The following is a 26317-nucleotide window of genomic DNA, read 5'->3' on the forward strand; positions in this document are numbered from 1 at the left end:
TGCTGGGATTATAACCATGTGCCACCACACCCGGCTACCACTTCTTTATTATAGACTGAACCACAGTTTTCTTGGTACAGCTCCATTTATCTGTTTCATTTACATATATGCGTAACATTTTTCAAGCATTAAACTTAGGTGATTTTACATAAGAAAAAAATGACAGCAATGTTATAAAATGCACATCTTCACCACACCAAAAGAAACATAATTGCTTATTACTCACTCCCTGTGATACAGTATCACAACCTATTAATCTAATTTTTTTAATTGTTATTGAGGCTGAGGATGTAGCTCAGTAGTATTGTATAACATGTTTGATCTCCAGCACCACACACAAATAAATAAATAAACAAACAAACAAATAAAATCCCAGCTACTGAGATTATTACTTAGGATTACTCAACTACTGTTCAATCCACAGAACTATGAGAAAAAAAAAATCAATCACTGTTTTAAGCCACTAAGGTTTGAAGATGTTATGTAGCAAAAATAGCTGGTCACTTTGCAACCTAAAATATTCATCTTTCTTTTACTCAATAAAATACTCAAACCATTTCTTTTTATGCAAAAAGCCAGGGAGGGATAGCAAACAGCAAGAAACACCAGATCCAAAAATAACTTCTAAAAATCAATAAATCAGCAAGCCTCTTATTGTCTCATTTTCCTGCTCCTTGGGACTGTTGTCCAGTGTCATTAATATTCCACAAGGTAACAAGTACATCGGTTTCATTAGGTTGGAAAAAAATGAAAAGAAAAATAAATAAAAACTAAACCAAAAGGCAAGTAATATTAGAAGAAAGAACAATCTTGTAACTCAAGGTAAGAATAGTTTCTGCCTTGAAAATTTGCTACACACTGCTGACAAATTTATTCCAAAAAAGACTTTATTAGGAAAGGCCAAATAAATAACTTAACCTGATCGTGATATGATGAGAATTCAGAGATTATATTTAATGGTAACTCATTTTTGGTCCCAAATAACTTTAAAAAGTCTTCATTTGGCTGGGCTTGGTGGTGCATGCTTGTAATCCCTGCAATTGGGAGGCAGAAACAGGAGGATCGCACAGGTTCAAAGCCAGCCTTACTGGCTTAAGAAATCCTGTTTCCAAATAAAAATAAAAAATAGGTCTGGGAGTGTAGCCCAGAGGTAGAAGGGCTTCCAGGAACCCCAGTATCACCAATTAATTAATTAATTAATTAATTCTTCATTTGGGGTGAAAGTTTGAAGTAAAATTTAAAAGAGAAAGAAATTTTAAATAAACATTACCTAGATTATCCATTTAAAATTTACAATACATCTTCTAGAATATGTAGTGATGAGAAAGAGTATAAAATTTATTTTGTTCTTCCTTTTTTTCTCTTAACAAAGTACCCAATATGTATGAAATCAAAGAATGTATGTGATTTTTAAAAGGGAGGAACAAAGTCTCTGTTTTCTTTGGAAGATTAAGCTATTTCCCTTTCCTAATATTTGAGAAAACCATGCAATAAACCATCATTCTAGTATAAATTAATCAACATGAATTCGATACTCCAATAAAAAATGAATGGTCACATTTAGGCAAACTGCATACTTTAAAAAAATTTTTTTAAACTAATCATATTAGTGAACAAAAGCATATTACTAGAGACTTGAAAATCACCATTGTTGTTTTTCTGATTAAGTTATTATCCAAAAAGTAAATAAAATACCTTTTGAAAAGAATCTTCATCTGTTATATCATAAACTAAAATTGCTCCATTTGAATCTCTGTAGTAAATTGGACCCAAAGCATGGAACCTCTCTTGACCTGCTGTATCCTAAATAAAGCAACAAATGCTAATTAGCTCAGAAAGGGAAAAAAAGTATGTTATTGCAAATACTGTGAACTGTGTGTGTGTGCGCGCGCGCATGTGTGTGTGCGTGCATGTGTGTGTGTGTGTGGTACTGGGGGTGGAACCCAGAGGCTTTCTACCTCTGGGCTACACTCCAAGACCTATTTTATACTTTATTTGGAAACAGGGTCTCACTAAGTAGCTGAGGCTGGCTTCGAATGTGTGTGATCCTCCTGTCTCAGCCTCCAAAGCGCGGGGATTACAAGCGTGTGCCACCATGCCCAGCTTACTGTGAACTTTTGATTGATGAAACAATATAGCATAAAGTCAGATAACCCCAAAACATTATTAAAAAAAAAACACATTAAAAATATTTTAATTCGCCGGGCATGGTGGCGCACGCTTGTAATCCCAGCATTCGGGAGGCTGAGACCTGGAGGATCACGGTTCACAGACAGCCTCAGCTACTTAGTGAGGCTCTCTGCAACTCAGTGAGACCCAGTTTCAAAATAAAGAATAAAAAATAGGGCAGGGGGTGTAGCTCGGAAGTCAAATGCCCCTGGGTTCCATCCCTAGACCCGCAAAAAAAAAAAAAATATACACACACACACACACACACACACACACACACACACACATATATTCAAGTTATAAGCAATATGCAACACTTTACTATTATACAAAGGTAATTTCCCCCTCCCAATTCTTTCCAACAACCTTCCCACTCCACTAAGTAACAAATGCAGTTGAAAAGGTCATAATGACCAATATAGCATTATAAGCCAGGAATAGGCCCTCCTCTAAATTTAGATTCCCTGCATAGGGAGAGGAGATCAAAGAGCATACCCTCTTGCCTTATTCTCTACCAGCCAGTCCCTTAGAGGACTGGTCCATAGAGATGGTGGGAGGAAGGGAGGCCAAGCAGGCTGTCCCACCCATCGTGTCCACTCTCTACAGTGAAAGCCCTGAGTTCTCTTCAGTAGCTGAAAACTTCTGATAGCAATATTTAAATACAAAATTATTATATTCCAAATAAGATTCTTAACCAGATTTTAGGCTTCTTTTCTTTTTTCTTTTTTTGGTATTGGGAATTGTATCCAGAGGCATTCTACCTTTAAGCTACACCCCCAGCCCAATTTTATTTCTTATTTGGAAACAGGATCTCATTAGATTGCTGAGAGCCTGGCTAAATTGCTGAGGCAGACTTCAGACCTGTGACTTTAAACCCAAATTTTAAAAAATTCTGGCTAACCTCAGGTTAAAAAATTTCAGAAATTCTCATTCCTTGAGTCAATTAGTTATTAGAATACTAAGAATAGGCAGATAACTCCACTCATACAATCAAGAAGGTTAACTCACCCATATGGCAAGGTTTACTCTTTTCCCACCAATATTTAATTTCTTTGTTAAGAAAGATGCCTAAAAAAAGAGAAACACATTAATTAATGTTTCATATAAAAGAAATCTAACAACTATCCATGAATAAGTTATCTCAATGTGAATCTTGCTGAGCGAAAAAGTAATTATTGAATTTTAACTCATAAACATTATTTTCATTAAAGATAGAATATTACTTACATTCTTATTTTAAAAATCATATTTTATAAACACGAGTTACTAAAAAGAAAAAGCTGGGGAATATAGCTCATTGGTAAACCACATGCCTGATCATAGTTCAATCTCCAGTACCACAAAAGAAAAAAATTACAAAGAAAATGGTTCTCAGTACAAAATTTTTCCTAGAGCATTTAATTTTTTTCCCCTAGAATTGGGGCTTGAACCCAGGAGCACTCTACCACTGAGCTATATCCCCAGTCCTTTTTACTTTGAGATGAGTTTTGCTAAATTATGGAGGCTGACCAGTTGAACTAGTGACTCTCCTACCTCAGCCTTCCAAGTTCTAGAGCACTTAATATGATGTAACCTTTTTTTTACTCATAGGAAGAGTCTAAGAGATTTCTAAGATATAACAAATGCTTACTGGTAGATTACTATATACAAATATTATTCAAAATGGTTCTGCATTTATATAATTGAATTATTTAACATACGCCTAATAAGTATCCTAAGTATTAATGTCACACAAAGGAAAGGACATAGTTCTAGCTTTCAAGCTTGTAGTATACTGGAGAATTTAAGTGCTAAGATGGAGGGTCCTGTCAAGAACACCCTAAGGAGAGTGCTGAGACTAGAAGTTTAACACTGGACAAATCAAAAGTTTCACAAGAAAGGCAACATATGATCTCCCCTTTAGGAGTAGTAGCATGTTTTCCTAACAGACAAGTAAAGCCACTGAAGGCTGAAACACACGACCAACTGTGTGATTGTTTCCAAATCAGAAAGAAAATTGGGCTGTGGGTGTAACTTGAAGGTAGAAATCTGGCTGACGGTGTAGCTTGGGGGTAGAATGTCCCTGAGTTCAATACAGAAGAAAGAAAGAAAGAAAGAAAGAAAGAAAGAAAGAAAGAAAGAAAGAAAGAAAGAAAGAAAGAAAGAAAGAAAGAAAGAAAGAAAGAAAGAAAGAAAGAAAGAAAGAAAGAAAGAAAGATAGATGACCTAGGGATAGGAGGGGAGGCTAGATTACCTAGATTAGTGTGCTGGAAAATAGGACACCACTACAAAAGTTGGAGAGAAAAACAAAAATAAATTGAACTAAGACCAGAAGATAAAAAAAAGAGAATAAAGTCAAACCTTATTGGAGAGGATATCAATGTGGGAAACAGAGTTAGTTGGCATGTTTAAAAGAAGGAACATAGCTGACTCCAGAGCTTTGTAGAAATAGTCTGGGTGGGTATACCTATATAGAAGAAAATGCAGAGAAGAAAGGCAAAAAAAAAAAAAAAAAATTAAGAAGCTAGGAAGGTGGAATACTACAGAAGATGATAAACCCTAGATTTCAAGAAGGACATTGTGTACTGGGTACACTACGAGATATTAGAACTAAGAAAAATTCATTGAATTTAGTGGCTAAGAAGTACACAGATACATATATATAAATGACAGAGCTGAGATAAATCTAAGAGTATTACCCTCTACTACTCTGGGTATCTTATTAAATCCAAGATTATACAGAAAAAGGTTTTTTTTTTCTTTTTTGCAGTACTGGGGATGGAACTCAGAAGCATTGTACCTCCGAGCTACACCCCCAGCCCTATTTTTTATTTTTTATTTTGAAACGAGGTCTCACTGAGTTGCCAAGAGGCTCACTAAGTAGTAGCTGAGGCTGTCCACGAACTCGGATCCTCCTGTCTAGGCCTCCCAAATGCTGGAATTACAAGTGTGTGCCACCACACCCGGCTTTCCAGAAAAAGGTTTTTTAATTTTTTTTTTGTGTGTGTGTGGTACTGGGGTGGAAACCAGGGGCTTTTCTACTTCTGAGCTATACTCCCAAACCTATTTTATACTTTATTTGGAAACAGGGTCGCATTAAGTTGCTGAGAGCCTCATTAAGTAGCTGACGCTGGCTTCAAACCTGTGCAATCTTCCTGTCTCAGCCTCCCAAGCATTGGTATTACAAGCTTGCGCCACCATGCCCGGCTACAGAAAAAGGTTCTAAAAAAAGCAAGAGCCAGGTGTGGTGACGCACGCTTGTAATCCCAGCATTTGGGAGGCTGAGACAGGAGGATCGTGGTTCGCGGACAGCCTCTGCTACTTAGCGAGGCCCTCCGTAACTTAGTGAGACCCTGTTTCAAAAATAAAGAATAAAAATAGGGCAGAGGGTATAGCTCGGATGTCAAATGCCCCTGGGTTCTATGCCCAGACCAGCCAAAACAAACAAACAAACAAACAAACAAACAAACAAATAAATAAAATTTAAAAAGCAAAAGAAATAACTTAGAAATTAGAAGACCAAATGTATAACAGTTAATGTGAATAAACAGCTTCTCTGTTCATTACAGCAGAGGAGCTAAGAATATGAACTTTGGGTTTGTCTCAGCTTTGTTACTTACTAGCTGTGTAATTTATTTGAATCCATTTTATTCATGGTTTCAATATCAAAGCCATGCAAAAGAAACTTAAAATCTGAATCCTATTCAAATATTTGATGAATAAGTCAACTTAAATAACTTTTTCAAACTTTTATTCTTTTTTGTGGTACTGGAGATGGAACCCAAGGGCATTCTACCTCCAAGTTATACCCTTAGCCCCATCTTATTCTTTTATTTAGAAATAGGGTCTCACTACATTGCAGATGGCCAAAGCTGCTGAAGGTGGCCGAGAACCTGTGATCCTCCTGCCTCAGTCTTCCACATACTGGGATTACAATCATGTACCACCATACCTAGATCAAACTTATTTATTGATTGTACTGAGGACTGAACCCAGAAGCATTCTACCTTTGAGCTACACCTCCAGCCTTTTTAATTTTGAAACAGGGTCTTGCTGCCAGGCATGGTGGCACATGCTTGTAATCCCAGTGCTTAGGAGGCTGAGACAGGAGGATCGCACTTGTTCAAAGCCAGTCTCATCTATTTAATGAGGCTCTCAGCAACTTAGTGAGATCTTTTTCCAAATAAAATATAAAATAGGTCTGGGAGTATAGTCCAGAGATATAAAAGCCCCTGGGTTCCACCCCTAGTACCACAAAAATAGAAAGACAGACAGACAGACGGACAGAAAGAGAGAAAAGAAAAGAAAGGAAAGGAAAGGAAAGAAACAGGGTCTTGCTAAGTTCCTAGGGTCTCACCAAATTTCTGAGCTAGTCTTGAGCCTCAGATTCTCCTGTCTCAACCTCCCAGTGCTGGGATTACAGATGTGTACCACTATGCCCCTCTCTTTCAAACATACTTAAGACTGAACTTACCTTTCCTCCAAAACTGTCTTCCTATTTCAACCCTGTTTTAATCATACTCCCAAGTCACTATACTTTGCTTATTTTAGAGCTGTTGAATCTCATAAGACTAGAATTCCTAGACATCAATAATTCTCCTGCTTACCAATTATCTAGGACTCCTAGCATACACCACTATTCCCAGTTGTCACTGAGGGTGTGTGTGTGTGTGCGTGTGCGAGAGAGAGAGAGAGAGAGAGAGAGAGAGAGAGAGAGAGAGAGAGAGAGAGAGAGAATGAATGAATGAATATGAATATGAATGGGGACTGAGCCCAAGGGCATTCTACCTGAGCCACACCCTCAGCCCTATTTTTTTAATTTTTATTTTGAAGCAGGGTCTCCCTACGTTGAAGAGAATCTCACTACTTGCTGAGACTATCCTAGAAAGTCAAACCTCAACCCTGTGGTCCTCTTATCTCAGCCTCCCAAGTACTAGGATTACAAAGTGTGAATTATCAGTAAGGTTTAGAACCTTAGAAATATCTTCTTTCTCCCTTGGCAGGTCATAAACACCCAAACCTCCCAAGTCTTGTCTTCATATTTCCTCTGGGCTCTACAATCACTGGTCTTGTATTATGCCATAACGTGAACACCTCTGATCTCCTCTCACAGCTTCCTCTACATGTCAAATTACCTTCCCAAAGTTTCTCTGTTAAAATCTTTTAACTCATAGAAGAGTTAATAAGCATGTGTGAACAACACCCCTCCTGACAGCTAGTACCACCATGACCTTTTTGTCATGAGTGCTGTGGGGTTTGTCAACAGAGGACAGTGATCAGAGCTGGTAAAGCTTCCTCATTTCATTTCTACCACCCACTTTAAAACTTCTAACTGACTGGCATCGTGGCTCATGCCGGTAATACCAGTACTAAGACAGGAAGATCACAGGTTTGCAGCCAGCCTCGTCGATTTAGTGAGGCTCTCCACAACTTAGTGAAACCCTGTTTCCAAATAAAAAAGCCAGACGTGGTGGCACACGCTCGTAATCCCAGCATTTGCAATGCTAAAACAGGAGGATTGCGGTTTGCAGCCAGCCTCAGCTACTTAATCCCTCTGTAACTCAGTGACACCCTGTTTCAAAATGAAGAATAAAAAAAATAGGGCTGGGGGTGTAGCTCGGAGGTAGAATTCCCCTGGGTTCCATCCCCAGTACCACACACACAAAAAAAAAGCCAAAAAACAAAGCAAAACAGGGATGGGTGTATAGCTCAGAGGCAGACTGGCCCTGGGTTCAATCCCTAGTACCATAATAAATAAATCTTCTGACTACCCTCCCATGGTAAATTTAAAAGACAGTATTAACTATCTTGATAGGAATTATGGTTATACAAAAAATTTTATCAGAATTAACTATAATGGTTCGGGGGAAAGCCCACAATAAAATAACATAGTGCTCAGCAGTAGACTATTAGTTAATACACAAATATGGTACATCAAAACAATGAAACACTAGTCATTTCTTCTACTCCTGTTAATACTAAATACTATCTAACATTTAGTGAATGCTTAGTTTCTGCCAAAAACTATACAAAGTTGTGTGTGTGTGTGTGTGTGTGAGAGAGAGAGAGAGAGAGAGAGAGAGAGACACACACACACACACACACACACACACACACACACACACAGAGACAGACAGCTGGATATACGAAGAGAGACTGGGAATTGAACCCAGAGGTATTCTACACCTTTGAACTAAACCTCAGACTTATTTTATTTCTTATTTGTAAACAGGACCTCACTAGGTTGCTGGGAGCTTCACTAAACTGCTGAGGCTGGACTCAAATCTGTGATCCTCCTGCTTCAGCCTCCCAAGTTCTAGGATTACAGGGGTGGGGGTATCACCACACCCACCTTATTGATATTTCTTTTAATTCTGTTTGTTCATAAAAATACCCTCCAATTTGGGCCTATTATTTATTTGCTCTCCAAATCTCACCTATTCAGTTCAAACCTATATAATCCTCTTCCTTGAATTTTTAAGTTTTCGTAGTCTATGTACACAATTCAGAGAATTTCTATATCCTGAAGAATTTTAGAGAACTTAATTTTATAATACACAGTTTATACTTTCTTGTACTGTAAGTTATCTTTTCAATTAGTGTAAATATTCCGTTAACTAGATTACATATTTTTAACATTTGCACAGTGCTTATAATGAAATGGGCAATGTTCTAAGAGCTTTTCAAATATTAACTCAGTTAATTTTCCTAACACCCAATGAGTCAGATATGATTTCCCAGCTATTACAGATGTGGAAACTGAGACTCAAGAAGAGTTATCTTTCCCACAGTCACACAGAAAGCGAAAGAGTAGGGCTTGAAAGCCAGGCAGATTGGCTCCAGACATGATAGCCACTATGCTATGGCACCTTCTAGACTAATACCTGAACACCTGGAGGCACTGAGCCATCCTGACCCTTGCCATGAAGATAAACACATCTATAAATGTGCCCAGGTATAAATGAATTTTATAGCAAGAGATGAGTACCTAAAATTTCCCTTATAAACTAACCCGTAGCCCCCAGTACCAGGGACTGAATCCAGGACACTCTATCCTAAGCTACATTCCCAGCCCTTTTTTTTTTTTTTTTGAGACAAGGTCTCTCTAAGTTACACAGGCTGGCCTTAAACTTGTGGTCCTCTGGCCTCAGCATCCCAAGTAGTAAAACGAATTATTATTACTGCTTTTGCAGTCATTGGGATTGAACCCAGTGGTAATCTACCTCTGAACTACATCTGCAGACCTATTTCAGTTTTTATTTCAAAACAGGTTCTTGCTAAATTATCATGCATAAGCTTTAATAAACCTGTGATCTTCTTGCCTCTGCTTCCTAAGTACTAGGATTTCAGGTATGTAGCACCATGCCCAGCTAAACAAATTATTTTAACTCAAATATGTAATCCACTGGTAAAGCACATTATAAAATGGTCCCAGCTGGGCATGGTGACACACACCTGTAATCTCAGCTACTCAGGAGACTGAGGCAGTAGTTTCATAAGTTCAAGACCAACCTGGACAATTTAGAACGATCCTGCTTCAAAATGATGGCCAAAAGGGCTGGGGATACAGCTCAACAGTTCAGTAGCTGAGCACTTACCTAGAATCTGAAGGGCTTAATCCCCAGTATAGGAAGGAAGGAAGGAAGGAAGGAAGGAAGGAAGGAAGGAAAAAAGGAAGGGTGAGGGAGAGGGAGGGAGGGAGGGAGGGAGGGAGGGAGGGAGGAAGGAAGGAAGGAAGGAAGGAAGGAAGGAAGGAAGGAAGGAAGGGCAGGCATGGCACATACCTGTAATCTCAGTACTAGGGAGGCTGAGACAGGAAGATCACAGGTGCTAAGGTCGGCTTCAGCTATTTAGCAAGACCCTCAGCAACCTAGCGGGACCCTGTCTTAAATTAAAAACTAAAAGCCAGGAATGGTGGAGTATAACTGTATCCCAATCTCAGTACTTGGGAGGCTGATAAAGGAGGCTCAAAGATTTGAAGCCAGCCTCAGCAATTTAGTGAGGCTCTCAGAAACCAAGTGAGACTCTGTTTCTAAATAAGAAATAAAAACAATCTGGAGGTGTGGTTTGGAGGTAAATGCCTCTAAGTTTAGGACTCCAGATAATGCAGGAGAAACCTCAGTGGAGCCAAGGAGGTGGTCTAAGGGAAGGAGAGGGAGAAGACAGAGGTTCATTAACAGAAATACTACCATCAACTATGTGTACATATGTTAATATACCAACATCAATCTCAGTACGTTGTTTTGGGAAGGGGGTAAAAAGGAGGTGGGGGGGCACCAGGAGCTGTGTGCATGTGTCATTGTTATGATTTACATTATGATGTGAGACTAGAATGTACCAATAAAAGCATGACAAACAAACAAACAATATATAATTATAAACTAAAAAGGACTAGGGGTGTATCTCAGAGGTAAAGTGCCTCTGGGCTCAATTCCCAGTACATAAAAAAAAAAAGAAAAAAGTATCCCCAACTAAATCTTCTTTTTTTCAACTAAATCTTTTTTTCTTCATACTTCTACACTCTGTAGAAAGATTCCTTCTATAGTATAGAATTTAAGTTTTTAATATTTTATAAATATTGCCTTCAAGAGAAAATAGTTTGTTTATGCAGTACTGGGGATAGAACCCAGGGGCATTCTACCTCTCAGCTACACCCCCAGCCCTATTTTTTATTTTTATTTTGAAACATGGTCTCACTGAGTTGCAAAGGACCTCACTAAGTAGCTAAGGATGGCTGTGAACTGCAATCCTCCTGTCTCAGCCTCCTGAATGCTGGAATTACAAGTGTAAACCACCATGCCCAGCTGGAAAATACTATCATATTAGGATAGATTTTTTTCCTGTAAAATAAATATATAAATATATGATAGTTTCACCTAAAAAAAATAGAAAAAAAATATTCTCTGGTAAGAAAGAAAGCAAAAAGAAATATTGAAATGTTATCTTTAAGTCATCAAAAGCTTGGTATCAGACAAATGAAACTGTTATGTGAAATTATCATTTTTAATTTTGGATAAATTGCTATAATACTAGATGTCAACCACTAAGCCAAGCATGGGAAGGAGGGATGGGGAGAGAATGGGGTGGGGATCGGGTGGGGCTGACTGGGCAATGTGTGCATGTATGTCTACAAAAGTTTGTATCCCACTATGATGTATGAATACAGTGCACCAATAAAAAAAAAAAAATTGAAATTGAAAAAAAAAATGCCATTGTAAGCCAGGCATGGTGGCGCACGCTTGTAATCCTAGCATTTGGGAGGCTGAGACAGGAGAATCACAGTTCACGGACAGCCTCAGCTTCTTAGGCCTTCTGCAACTGAGACCCTGTTTCAAAATAAGGAATAAAAACTAGGGCTCGGCTCGGGGTATAGCTTGGAGGCAGAAGAATACCACTGGGTTCCATCCTCAGTACCAAAAAAAAAAAAAAAAAAAAAGCCATTACAGAGCCGGGCACAATGGCCCATGCCTGTAATCCCAGTACTTAGAAGGCAGACACAGAAGAATTGCAGCTTTGAAGACAGCCTCAGCAATAGACTTTCGGCAAATTATTAAGATCCTGTTTCAAAAATAAAAACTAAAAAGGAGGTAGGGACATAGCTCAGGGATAGAATGACCTTGAGTTCAATCCCAGCATGCGTCTGCGTGCACACACATGTACACACACAAACACAAAATAAATACTTTAAAAAGCCATTATTTGCCAGGTGTGGTGACACACGCCTGCAATCCCAGAACTTGAGAGGCTGAGACAGGAGGATTGTGTAGGTTCAAAGGCAGCCTCAGCTACTTAGTAAGGCTCTCAGCAACTTAGTGAGACCCTATTTCCAAATAAAGTATAAAATAAGCCTGGGAGTATACCCAGAGGTAGAAAGTCCTGGGTTCCACCCCAGTAACACACACACACACACACACACACACACAGCCATCGAATTTGAGAATAAAGCTAAGGGGTTTAACATAATATCAAAACAGCCACAAACAATCAAAAGGATAAGGTGCACACTTAATTTGGTCAGACTACTAAAACCCCATTTGTGGTTATACTTACTCCGGGGCAGTGGTTCCTAACTGTTACAATAGAGTGAAGATGAAAGGGGGAAGCGATCGTGAGCTTAAGAACCTGAAGAAAGCCAGGAGCATACTCACTCCCATGAAAACTGCTCACATGCACATGCTAAAAACAATTTCTGAGCCGGGTGTGGTGGCACACACTTGTAATCCCAGCATTTGGGAGGCTGAGACCGGAGGATCCCGGTTCTCGGACAGCCTCAGTTAGTGAGGCCTTCTGCAACTCAGTGAGACCCTGTTTCAAAATAAAGGATAAAAAATAGGGCAGGGGGTGTAGCTCAGTCAGAGGTAGAATGCCTCTGGGTTCCATCCCCAGACCCGCAAAAAAAAAAAAAAAAAAAAAAAATTATGCAAAGGCAACAGAAAAGGTTCTAGAACTACAGGAAGTAGGGGAAAATACTGACTACATGCCAACATCTATGCTTGGGCTTGCTTGTTTAATATCGGCAACAACCCTGTGAAATACTCAGCTCTATTGTACAGCTATAAACCTGAGATTTAAAGAAAGACAAAGACTCACCTAAGGCCAGACACCTCAGCCAGGTGATGCAATAGGTAGAAGCCTGTCTGACTCCACAGTGCTTTTTCCATTGCACAAAGCTCTGTATTGTAGCATGCTCGCGCGCGCACACACACACACACACACACACACACACACACAATTTCTTAATCTGGCAATCCTCTACTTGGATAGAAAGTGTGCCTGGACACCAGCTCACCTTCCAAAATATTCCCAGGTTAAGCACAAAGTAACAAGAATCAAAGCAATGGCATATTTTCTACCCTATTCCCCCCAAAACCTAAGAAGTATTCACCCTATTTCTTCAAATCTCAATTATTTTATTTTCTGATATTTACAGGCAACAGAAAAAATCTTAGCACAGGCTGTTATTTGTACCTGGTGCTTATTTACCCAGCATTTTATCTGAAATCATAATGCATCACCAAAAAAAAAAAAATCTGTTTAATAAAATAAAGCTGGGCATGGTGGCACATGCTTGTAATCCCAGGATTTGGAAGGCTAAGACAAGAGGATCGCAAGTTCGAAACAAGCCTCTGCTACTTAGTAAGGCCCACCAAAACTTAGTGAGACTGTTTCCAAATAAAGGATAAAAAAATAGGGCTGGGGGTGTAGCTCAGAGGTAGAATGCCCCTGGGTTTATTCCCCAGGGAATAAACAAATTAATTAATTAATTAATTAAAATAGGATTACAAAGAAGAAATGATTGGAATAAATGACATGACAAATGACAGCCTTTCTATCATTTGTTATGCTTACTAACTACTGACAAAGCAAAGTATCTAAAACCTGGTAAGTGCAAAGCGGGCGTGGTGGCACATGCCTGTATAATCTCAGTACTTGAGAGACTGAACAGGAGAACTGCAGGTTCCAGGACAGCCTCAGTAAGTAGTGAGACTCTCATCAACCTAGCAAGACCGTTTCAAAATAAAAATAAAATAATTTGGGGGTAGAGTTCAGGGATAGAATGTCTCTGAGGTTCAATCCCAAGAACCCCCCCAAAATAAGAAATAAAAAGAGTAATTGTAAAGAATTTGTTGAAAACACTGAAACTAAATTGTGAACACCTTCCTGTCTTCACCTACCACTACATATACTATGTATATAATTAGTTGTATATGTTTACTATAGTCACTATCACTGTTGCAGACTTAAGTATTTAAAGTATCTATTACGCCCAGCATGGTGGTAATTCTGATATAAAATAATCATGACTATAAATCCCCAGTATCCCAAAAAATAAAAAATAAAGCATTTATTATCACTTCCAGACTTTACTTAATAGAATTCAAGTAGATTATTTATAAAATTAGCCTTCTGTAACAAGGCAATAAAAGTTAGCTACCAGAAAACTAAGCTGGGTGCTTGCATATTTCTGTATTTCCTGTTCTTGGTTTCTTTAAAAAGAAAAAAAAAAAAAAAGAGGATTACAATCAGCTTGGTGCCATGTAAGAGTTTCAAAAAGGAATTCCAAGCCAGGCGTTGTGGTACATGCTTGTAATCCCAGCGTTTGCAAGGCTGAGATGGGAGGATATCACAGGTTCTAAGCCAGCCTCAGCTACTCAGTGAGGCTCTTAGCAATTTAGTGAGAGACCCTGTTTCCAAATAAAGTATAAAATAGATCTGGGAGTATAGCCCAAAGGTAGATAAGCTCCTGGGTTCCACCCCCAGTAACACACACACACACACACACACACACACACACACACACACACACACACACAAAAAAAAAAAAAAAGAAGAAGTATTTGGGAGGCTGAGATAGGAGTATTGCAGATTCAAGACCAGCCTTAGCAATTCAACATGACTCTCAGCAACTTAGAAAGACCCTCTTTCAAAATTAAAAAAAAAAATGATGATGGTGATGATGATGATAAAAAGGGCTGCAGATATAACTCAGAGGTGGAAGGCCCCTGGGTTTAATCCCCAGTAATCCCCCAACCCCTGTGTGCACACACAAAAGGAAAGTCCCAAAGTCATTGCTAAGGAGCAGCACAATGTACAAAGCAGAAAATGGCACTAAGATAAGGAATACCTATATATTAAGGATTTTTTTAGCATAATTTAAAAAAAAACTCTTTTCTTAAAAACAGAAAATGCCCAGCTATTTCTCCCTCAGGAACTTGAATGAGTATTTCTTACTTTACCTCAAAGACATCTGTCCTGACATAACCCACATTTTCCCTTACATGGGTACCTCCTTTCCTAAATCTGTGTCTCTGAAAATCTAAATTAAAAAAATAAAATAAAAGCTGGACGTGATGGCATCATACACCTGTAACTCCAGTACTGGGAGGCTAAGATGGGAGGGTCACAGGTTCAAGATCAGTCTCAGCAACCTAGTGAGGCCTTCAGCAACATAGTGAAACCCAGTTTCAAAATAAAAAGTAAAATAGGGATGGGGATCTAGATCAGAGGAAGACTGTCCCTGAGTTCAATCCCCCCCCCAAAAAAAAGGGCTCACATCTATCTAGCAAAATAATGAGATAAGTAAGATTAAAAATAGAACCAGGCACCACATGCCTGTAATTCAAGTATTTGGGAGGCTGAGAAAGGAGAATCACAGGTTCAAAGACAGTCTCAGCAAGTAGTGAGAGTCTCATCAACCTAGTGAGACCCTGTTTCAAAACAAAAATAAAATAGAGCTAGGGATTTAGCTCAGAGGTAGCATGCCCATGGATTCAATCTCTAGTACCACTCATACACAAAAAAGACTAAAAATAAATGTTTTACCTATTGTATTGTATAATGATATTATAATGAATTAGCTAAATCAACAGTGATGTTGCTTCCAGAGCTAGTTTGAAGATATTTCAGATATTAAAGATAAGATAGTCAAAATATCAATCTTACAAACAAGAAAACCAAGATTTCTAGATCAAAGACTATGATACCAAACAAAATCAACTGTGAGAAACTGAATTCCAACTCTTGCTCAGGAAGTTAAGGTGCTTTAAAAAAGCCAAATGTAGCCAGCATGGGGGCACATGCCTATAATCTCAGTGCTTGGGAGGCTAAAACAGGAGGATAGAAGGTTCACTGAGACCACTCAGAAATGTAATTGCCCTCAGCAATGTAATGAGACCCAGATTCAAAATAAAAAATAAAATAGGGCTGGAGAATATAGCCCAGTGGTAGAATGCTCCTGGGTTCCACTCCCAGCATCTCATGAAAATAAATAAATGAATACATACATACATACATACATACATACATACAGCAAGGGGGTATAGGTTGGAAGTAGAATGTGCCTGATTTTGATTGATTCTGGAACAACAACAAACCAAACATGGTGGAACCCAGACTGTAATCCCAACCTCATGGGAAGTTAAGGCAGGAGAATCACAAATTTCAGGCCAGCATGGGCAACTTGGTGAGATACTATTTCTTTCTTTCTTTTCTTTCCTTTTTTTTTTTTTTTTTTTTTTTTGCAGGTCTGGAGATGGAACCCAGGGACATTAGACCTCCGAGCTACACCCCCTGCCCTATTGTTTATTCTTTATTTTGAAACAGGGTCTTATTAAGTTATGGAGGGCCTCACTAAGCAACTGAGGCTGTTCGTGAACTGCAATCCTCCGGTCTCGGCCTCCCAAATGCTGGGATTACAAGCATGTACCACCATGCCAGGCTCAGATCCTATTTCAAAATAAAAAATAAAGAGGGCTGAGGACATAGTTCAGTGATAAACCCTCTAACCCTCTTCAATCCTCAATTCCACCTGGGGTGGGGGGAGGTCTAGTAGTATACTGGGCTTAGGAAGAATCCATTTCTATTTGTGGGAACTTGGAAATTCAATCCAAGTCTTGGGATTTTTGTTTTGTTTTGTTTGTTTGTTTGTTTGTTTGTTTAGTACTGTAGATTGACCCAGTGCATTCTACCTACAGGCTATACCCCAAGCCCAATTTTATTTTATTTGAAAACATAACCTCACTAAGAGCTCACTAAATTGCTAAGGCTGGCTCTGAACCTGTGATCCTACTGTCTCAGCCTCTCAAGTATTCGGATTACAAGTGTGCACCCCCATGCCCAGCTCAAGACTTAGTTTTTTAATTTGCTATACTACTTGTCCAGCCAGCCTTACAGCATTACTTTGCTAATCAAATGCCAGTCGTCTACTCTAGATTTCAGGAGAGAAAGAGAGAGAAAGAGAGAGAGGTGGAATTCTACAATTAGAACCCTAAAAAATGAAGATGATGGTGTTCTGATTACACACTATGTTAAAAATGCTGCTTTTTATAGAGATTAGCAATTTTTTTTTTTTTTTTTGCGGGTCTGGGGCTGGAACCCAGGGGCATTTGACCTCTGAGCTACACCTCCTGCCCTATTTTTTCTTTATTTTGAGACCGGGTCTCACTGAGTTGCAGAGGGCCTCACTAAGTAGCTGAGGCTGTCCACGAACCACAAACCTCCGGTCTCAGCCTCCCGAATGCTGGGATTACAATTGTGTGCTACCACGCCCGGCTTTGAGATTAGCAAAAACTGATGGAAGTTAGAGAGCATAGTCTTTAGCAGGCACCTTCAATAAGAGGGGAAAAAAGGATATAACTAAAGAAAAGGAGGTGATCACACAAGAATGCAGATATAAAGACATACCAAGGACAGGAAGTGGCACCATCCTTTAAGAATAAAGTCAAGAAACTTAACTAAGTCGGGCGTGGTGGCGCAGGCTTATAATCCCAGCATTTGGAAGGCTGAGATAGGAGGATTGTGCAGGTCCGAAGCCAGCCTCAGCTACTTAATGAGGCTTTCAGCAACTTAGTGAGACCCTATTTCCAAATAAAATATAAAATAGGTCTGGGGATGTAGCCCAGAGGTAGAATTCCCCTGGGTTCCATCCCAGTACCACCAAAAAAAAAAAAAAAAAAAAAAAAAATTAAATTGCTTAGAATCAGTAGTATTGTCTTAATAAATTTCATAGAAAAAGCAGTAACTCATTCATCCCAATCCTCTTTATCAAGTTAATCAAAACCTCAAATCAGTGAGAATATCACAAAAGACAGCTTGGGAGACTCCATAAATTCAAGTTCTGGGACAGAGAACTCATCTATAAGATTACTACATAACTATCAGCAACTCAGGAGTAGCTCTGGAAAGAGAGAGCAATACTAAAATACCACACAATGGAAGACATTATAATTTAAAAACAGTAACAACAGGGCGTGGTGGCGCATGCCCTTAATCCCAGCATTTGGGAGGCTGAGACAGAAGGATCGCGGTTCGAGGACAGCCTCAGCTACTAAGTGAGGGAAGCCCTTTCCAACTCAGTGAGACTGTTTCAAAATAAAGAATAAAAAATAAGGCTGGGAGCTGGGCATGGTGGCGCATACTTGTAATCCCAGCATTTGGGAGGCTGAGACCAGCCTCAGCTACTTAGTGAGGCCCTCTGCAACTCAGTTAGACCCAGTTTCAAAATAAAGAATAAAAAATAGGGCAGGGGGTATAGCTCGAAGGTCGAGTGCTTCTGGGTTCCATCCCCAGACCCGCAAAAATTAATTAATTAATTAAGGCTGGGATACATGTAGCTTGGAGGTAATGCCCCTGGGTTCCACCCCCAGTACCGCAAATAAATAAATAAATAAATTAATTAATTAAAAACATAACAACAAACCAGTGAATTCCAAAAATATCAATACCAGTCAAAACTCTAGCATGGAGCCAGACATGGTGGTGCACACCTGTAATCCCAGTTCTCGTAGGCTGAGAAAGGAGGATTCTCAGAAAGTTCTCAGAAAGTTCACCGCTAGTTTCAGCGACTTAGGACTTCTGCAATTAAGACTGTTTCAAAATAAAAAGTAAACAGGGGCCGGGCGTGGTGGTGCACGCTTGTAATCCCCAGGCTTGGGAGGCAGAGACAGGAGGATCGCGCAGGTTCGAAGCCAGCCGCGCTGGCGTAAGAGGCCCTGTTTGTTTCAAAAATATAAAATAGGTCTGGGAGTGTAGCCCGGAGGTAGAAGGGCTTCCAGGAACCCCAGTATCACCAAAAAAAAAAAAAAAAAAAAAAAAGTAAACAGTACCAGGGGTGCAGCTCAGAAGTAGAATTCCCCTACGTTCAATCCCCAGTATCAAAAAAATACAGATATAGATATGTGTGTGCATATAATATTTTACATCTATCTCTCTATATATTATCATTAAGTAATTGTAAGATTGATCATTGATCCCCCAAAGATGACATGGATTCTCATAATAATTCAAGTCAAATTTCAAATTAACCTTTCTTTTCTGAGTTACCATAAAAGAAACAAACATAAATTAAGGACTATCTATTCATTCAACACAAACATTTATTAAACAAACATGTGCCAGGGGTTGGGAATATAGCAGTAGAGCTACTAGCACGTGTGAGGCCATGGGTTCTAACTCCAGCACAAATGGCTGTGCACCCAAAACACACACACACACACACACACACACACACACACACGAAGGTAAAAAGGATAAATACACAAACACGTGTCAGATACTGTGCTAGGAGCTTCACATGTGACTGTTAGTGTGATCCACATAAAAGATCTATGAGTGAGATGCTCCCACTGCATAGATAAGGAGCCAGCTTACACATAGAATAACCTGCCAAGATCATGATAGCTATGAAATGGAGGTCAGAATGCAAACCCAATTTAACTTCAAAGTCTTTTCTCTTTCAACCACATCAAATGGCTTCCTGATAAATCTGGGAAACGCAGAAACACAGCATATCTTGTTTTCTACAAACATCAAACATAGCATTTTATGGTAATCCTTGTGAGCAAGAATAATGTAGCTAGGGCAAAAAAGGGAACCTTAAGGCTGGAATAACTGTTTACATTTCATTAAAAAAAATATAGTAGCCAATATAGGTTGCTTTTAAGTTAGGCCCAGTTAGCAAATGCCTGTAATCCAAGTCAATGATTTAGAAAGATCCTGTTTCAAAATAAAAAAAGAGCTGGGGGTGTACATTGGTAGAGCACGCCAGAATCTAATTTCCGGTAAAACACACACACACACACACACACACACATACATACATTAAACTGTTTTCTCATTCTATTACCACTAATATGTACATGTACACAATATTCCATTAATAACTATGTTTCTCACTCAAGGGGAAAGAAGAAGGGATGATCTGTGGCCATGTATGGTCTGAAGAAGTCTGACCCTAAGATTCTGGGATCTAAAGAAAAAGTTACCTCTGGCCATGTATCACCAGACTGTAGTGAGACTTTTTATAGAGCTTTATACTTGGTCCTTTCTCTCTCTTTCTTTCTTTCTAGGCATGTGTGTGTGTGCTGGAGATAGAACCCAGGGGCAGTCTCATGCTGAGCTACACCCTTACAACTTTTTCTTTTCTTTGGTGGTATTGGGGGTGGAACCCAGAGGCTTTCTACCTCTGAGCTATACTCCCAGACCTTTTTTATATTTTATTTGGAAACAGGGTCTCACTAAGTTGCTGAAAGCCTAAGTAGCTGAGGCTGGCTTCGAACCTGTGCGATCGTCTCAGCCTCCCAAGCGCGGGGATTACAAGCGTGCGCCACCAAGCCCAGCTCAACTTTTTATTTTCTATTTCAAGACAGGGCTTTACTAAATTGCCACTGGAGTTACAGGCCTGCCACCACAGTACCCAGCTTCCTCTTTTATTTTATTTATTTACTTATTTTTTTATTTTTATTTATTTTGTGTGTGTGTGTGGTATTGGGGATGGAACTCAGGAGCTTTTCTACCTCCGGACTATACTTCCAGACCAATTTTATACTTTATTTGGAAACAGGGTCTCACTAAGTTGCTGAGAGCCTCACTAAGTAGCTGAGGCTAGCTTTGAACCTGTGCGATCCTCCTGTCTCAGCCTCCCAAGTGCTGGGATTACAAGTGTGCGCCACCACACATGCTTCCTCTTTTTTAAAGTATTTATTAATGATTGGATGGTAACACTGAAGGCATTCTTACCAAATCTTCAGGTGCAAAGTTTAAAAGTAGCAAATCCAAGACGGGCATGCTGACACAGGCTTGTAATCCCAGCATCTGGGAGGCTGAGACAGGAGGATCCGGCAGGTTCGAAGCCAGCCTCAGCTATTTAGTGAGGCCCTTTGCAACTCAATGAGACCCTGTTTCAAAATAAAGAATAAAAAATAGGACTGGGTATGTAGCTCGGAGGTAGAATGCCCCTGGGTGCCATGCCCAGTACCCCCCCCCCACACACACACACAAAAGTAGTGAATCCAGACAGTAGCATATCTTATTCTTCTTTGCATGTCCAGTACTTATCTAGTGCTGGACCCACAAGAGCCCAACCAATGTTTCATTACTTACAAACTTAAGATTTAAAAGGTCAATAACAGCCTGGTGCTGAATGCTAATGGTACATACTGGTAACCCAGCTACTCAAGAGGCTGCGGAAGGAGGACTGAAAGTTTGAGGCTCCCCTGGGCAATTCAGGGAGAACATGTCTCAAAATAAAATTTTTAAAAAAGACTGGCACATGCCTGTAATCCCAGTCCTTGACAGGCTGAGACAGGAGGATTGCAAATTCAAGGCTAGCCTCAGAGCTTAGTGAGACCCTGTTTCTAAATAAAAAATAAAATTGGGATGGAGGGGTAGCTCAGAGATAGAATGCCTCTGGGTTCAATTCTCAGCACACCACACACACACACACATACACACACACACACACACACAAAATAATAATAATAATAAATAACAACAACAACAACGACGACAACGATGACGAGGGATATATAGTTCAGTGGTAGAGAACTTGCTTAGCATGGGTGAAGCCCTGGGTTTCATCTTCAGTAACACAAAATGAATAAATGAATGAAGGAATAAATAGGCATTAACAAGTTTTAACCAGCAGAGCAAATCAAAGCAATTTTAACAGGTCACATATATTAGGAACCCCCCCTCCAAAAAAAGTTAACTGCAAAATCAAAGAAAAGAAAATGTGACCAACGTAACTTTTTTTAAAAAGCATTTCAGACAAAGATGGTTTTTGGTTGACAGCCAACCCAATATTAATCAAGGGAATAGTGGCCCCAAAAGCTCATAGAATCTTTTCTACTTCAGTGTTAGAAAAGAATTCACAAGAGGGGGCATGAGCGTCTCCATTTTTCAGTTCAAACCACATCTGGGATCAATTCTATAGTTCAAGGCATCCCCTTTAAAAAGTATGATGATTAAACAGTGATTAAAGAAACAGTCAAGAATAAGATGTCAAAATAGTGAAAGGATTTAAAATAATGTCACTGAAGGTCCAGGTAAAGCTGTTTACCTAAGAGAGTACCAAATGTGATAGCTATCTTCAACTATGAGAAGTAATGTCATATAAGACCAAGATTCAGAGGCAGAACTAGGACTGGAAGCTACAGGAAATAGACTTTGGTTTTACACACAGAAAAACTTGTTGGATATTACACCTATGTAAAAATGAAATAGGTTGGCTCAGGACACAGTAAGTTTTCTACTTTCAAACTTCAATTTATTTCACCTCCAATATGTTTTTTATTTGGTTGGTTGGTTGGTTGGTTTTTTGCAGTACTGGGGATGGAACCCAGAGGCATTCTACCTCCAGGCTACATCCCCAGCCCTATTTGATAATTTATTTGGAAATGGTCTCACTCAAAGTTACTGAGAGCCTCACTAAGTAGCTTGAGGCTGGCTTTGAACCTGTGTGATCTTCCTGTCTCAGCCTCCCAAGTGCTGGGATTACAAGAGTGCACCACCACACCCGGCTTCCAATATGTTTAAAAAAAAAAAAAAAGTGAAGCCAGGCGTGGTGGCACACACTTGTAATCCCAGCTTCAGAAGGCTAGACTGGAGGATCACGGTTCATGGACAGCCTCAGCTGCTTAGTGAAGTCCTCCGCAACTTAGTGAGACCCTGTTTCAAAATAAAGAATAAAACACAGGACAGGGGTGTAGCCCGGAAGTCAAATGCCTCTGGGTTCCATCCCCAGACCCGCAAAAAAAAAAAAAAAAAAAAAGTGGACAATCACTTGACTGAAATATTTAACAAAAGACTGAGAGAACCATAAACTACCCTAGGTTCCTGTCAGCCCTATAATTTTTTAAAATAGGAACATATAAGTGTACTTTTGCAAATCACAAAGTATTTTATATAAATAATTTTTTGACAGGAGAAAAAGGTCAACTCTTCCTCTCCTATCTTCTGATGATCTCTTTCCCATTTTTAGAAATTGAAAGCATGTAAGCTGGATGTGGTGGGACATGCTTATAATCCAAGCATTTGGGAGGCTGAGACAGGAGGATTACAGTTCGCAGACAGCCTCAGCTACTTAGTGAGGCCCTTTGCAATTCAGTGGGACCCTGTTTCCAAATAAAAAATAAAAAATAGGGCTGAGGGCGTTGCTCAGAGGTAGAATGCCCCTGGGTTCCATCCCCATTACTGACCAAAAAATAAAAAAGAAAAGAAAGAAAAAGAAAAAAACAAAATTGAAAGCATTTAAGGCTGTGTCTTATAGGTCTCCTGGAAAAAGGAAACTTTTAAGAAAGATAAGGTGAACTGATATCTGAGAAAGAGATCAGATAGAGTGCTGTTTCTATACATTGGTATACAATAAAATTCTCAATTTTGTAATATAATGCAGGAATGCTGGGCTTTTTTTTTGGGGGGGGGTACTGGGGTTCCTGGAAACCCTTCTACCTCCGGGCTATACTCCCAGACCTATTTTATACTTTTTATTTGGAAACAGGGTCTCTTATGCCATTTGAACCAGCGTCATCCTCCTGTCTCCACCTCCCAAGTGTGGGGATTACAAGCGTGTGCCACCATGCCAAGCTGCTGTGCTTTTCATTGTAGAGATCTACCACAATTTCATTCTTTTCTAGGTGGTTTGCAGTGGGTTATCTCTAGCTTTCAAAAATCTTTACCATAGCTGGGTGTGGTGGCACACACTTGTAATCCCAGTACTTGGGAGGCTGAGACAGGAGGATCACAGCCAGTCTCAGCAGCTTAGTGAGATTCTCAGGAACTTAGTGAGACCCTGTTTCCAAATAAAATATATTTTAAAAAAATAGATCTGGGATTGTAACCTGGAGGTAGAAGACCTCTGGGTTCCCTCCCCAATACCACCAAAAAATAAAATAAAATCTTTACCCTGCTTGAGGATGCTTTTGTAATGTATAATAAAACTGTAGCTTTTAGATTGAAGGGCTGAATTATAATTTTAAAACATCATTAAGACCTCAATTACAATAGTTTTCTTTTCTATCTTAGCACAAAGGAAAATGCTAAGTCGGTTGTTTATCAATGTCCAGAAGCAGTGTAAATTAACTGCTCAAACCTGAGTTCAGACCTGAGTTCAAAGTTGAGCTTGGGCACTACTGCATCAGCATCATTAACTTCTGTCAGCGGGACCTGACACATAGATATTATGCTTTATATGGAATTTAAGACAGAGGCGTAAAAATAGAATATGAAATCAGAACCGGAGCATCTTTGTAAATTCTACACTCAGTAACTTAATAATGGCATCAGCTGGGCGTGGTGGTAGAAGCGTGTAATCCCAGTACTTGGGAGGCTGAGACAGGAAGATCACTGGTTCGAGATCAGCCTCTGCAATTTAGCAAAACACTGTTTTAAAATAAAAATAAAAAAGGGCTGGAGCTGTAGCTCAGAGGTAGAATGCCCCTAAATTCAATCCTCGGTATCAAGAGTAATAATCATGGCATCAATCATCAAATGTCACAATGATTCAGAGATTGTACATTCCATTAAATAGCATCCATATTCTTGCACACTATGCAACTACTAATTATGACCTATTGTGCAAGTTGGAACAGTAATAATAGAGTGGTTACACTGGAACAGGTCCTAAGTGCTTTTACATATGCTTGAGAACCCTGTGTGCTAGATACACTATTATGGCCGTTTAACAAACCAAAAAATTTAGGGACAGGTTAAACAACTTACCCCAAGTCAGAAGCTACTTAAATAGATGGAAGTGGGATATGAATCTAGACAATCAAATTCAAATCGAGCAGACCTTACTGCCTCTGGCCAAACTGATCAGGCAAGATTAGTAGGATAAATTTCTCCTAACATGTCAAATAATTTCTTTAGGAGACTGGAGAGAGAATCACTTCCCCAAAAGGCCTGGCTTCACAACGAATGATTACATTTTAGCACTTTCCCAATGTAACGGCAGAAGAAAGGTTAAGAAAATGAATAGCAAAAGCAGCTAAGCTCTTAGTTTAGGGACGATTTGTTGGGCAGTATTCACGTGACGTCTCAAGGAGGGTACACCCACCTAGCAGAATAAGTGACCCACAAGTCAAGACCCACGCAGGTTGCAATAAAACTGCGTAATCTGGCCGGCAAGTGGTCATTTCAAAAACCCTTCAGAGATGACTTTTGCCATTGCTGTTACTCAGAGACAGGACAAAATGGAACTTGCATAAAACACTTTGTCATCAGGCAGCGCTGAAGTTACAATTAATCTAGTTCGCAAAATCCAATCCGCAGCGGAGTTCCTAATTCCCAAGAAAGGAAAAGGGCCACAACCCTGAGATATTGTCGGGTGAAGACACCCAAGGCCCAAGCGGAAGCGCATCAACGGGGAAATCCGAGCCCACGAACGGGGACAGCCCGGTGTGCGCAGCCACCACGGGGGATCCCGGGGGCTTTTCAGGGCCCTTCCACTCCCCTCCCATCAGCCTGTCCTGACGTCCACCGGCTGCCCGGACCCAGCGTGTCCCCCCCGGCCAATCCGGAAAGGCAGCCCGAAGGCGGGGGTGACAGGCCCGACGCCTGCCAGGCGGACCCCGCAGAGTCCTCGCGGGCGGCCGCAGGTCGGCGGGGGCCCCGGTCCGCACCTGCAGAGTGGTGATGTGCTTGTCGTTGAACTTGTTCTCGCAGTAGCGCAGCACCAGCGACGTCTTCCCCACGCAGCCTTCCCCGAGCAGCACCACCTTGAAGGAGTAGGCTCGGCCCGCCGCCGCCCCGCCGCCGGCCGCAGCCATCCCGCCGCTCCCGGCCGCCGCGCGAGCCCGAGACCCGCGCCGAGCTCCCCGCGGCCGCGCGCGGCAGCGCCTTCCCCACCGCCGCGGCCGCCCGCCCCGCCGCCGCCGCCGCCGCTCCCTCCGCCGCGAGGCCCGGGACCCCGAGAGCAAGCCCGCGAGCCGCGGGCCCCGACGCTCGGCAGGATCCGGAGGACAGGCGAGCGGCGCTCCCTCTCCGCCTCCCTCTAATGGCGTCTCCTTCCTCCTACGTCACGCTCCGGGTCACGTGGCCGCGCGCCGGGGCGGCCCCGGGGACGCGCGGGACTCGCCGGAGTGGGCGTGGCTTTCCTCGAGGGCGTGGCCCGGGCGTGGCGTCGATGGCCCCGCCCACCTGTCTGCGGCCGCGCCCGCGCTGCGCTGTGCTGCTAAGGAACCTGCGGGAATCAAGAGCCAGAGATTAGATAGAGCCAGCCCAGCTCTGGCCGTGTGAAGTGCAGGATGTCACCGTTCTGGCCCAGGGACAGGCCTTAGTTCTTGGGACTAATGACCTCTCATGGCAGGGGGTCACCGTAAGCCGAATCGACCCTGGTGCCCTTGAATTTCTTTCTCTGTGGAAGTTCAGATGAAGGCTATTATTGAACTTT

At 40.8% G+C, this 26317-nt stretch overlaps 1 protein-coding gene across 1 annotated transcript in view; it reads right to left on the reverse strand.

Moving 5' to 3' along the window:
• The window catches only part of RAB21 (RAB21, member RAS oncogene family), a gene marked incomplete at both ends in the record, with an annotated part of 33427 nt that extends 7733 nt beyond the window's left edge, over positions 1-25694 (reverse strand). Inside the window, 3 exons of the mRNA XM_080705516.1 lie at positions 1696-1803; positions 3178-3237; positions 25548-25694. Of these exons, the coding sequence (XP_080561642.1) occupies positions 1696-1803; positions 3178-3237; positions 25548-25694 (315 nt within the window). The remainder of the gene's footprint in view (positions 1-1695; positions 1804-3177; positions 3238-25547) is intronic.
• Positions 25695-26317: the final 623 nt, after the last annotated feature.

The sequence above is a fragment of the Muscardinus avellanarius genome (assembly GCF_963383645.1).
Source record: "Muscardinus avellanarius genome assembly, chromosome: 11".
NCBI lineage: Eukaryota > Metazoa > Chordata > Mammalia > Rodentia > Gliridae > Muscardinus > Muscardinus avellanarius.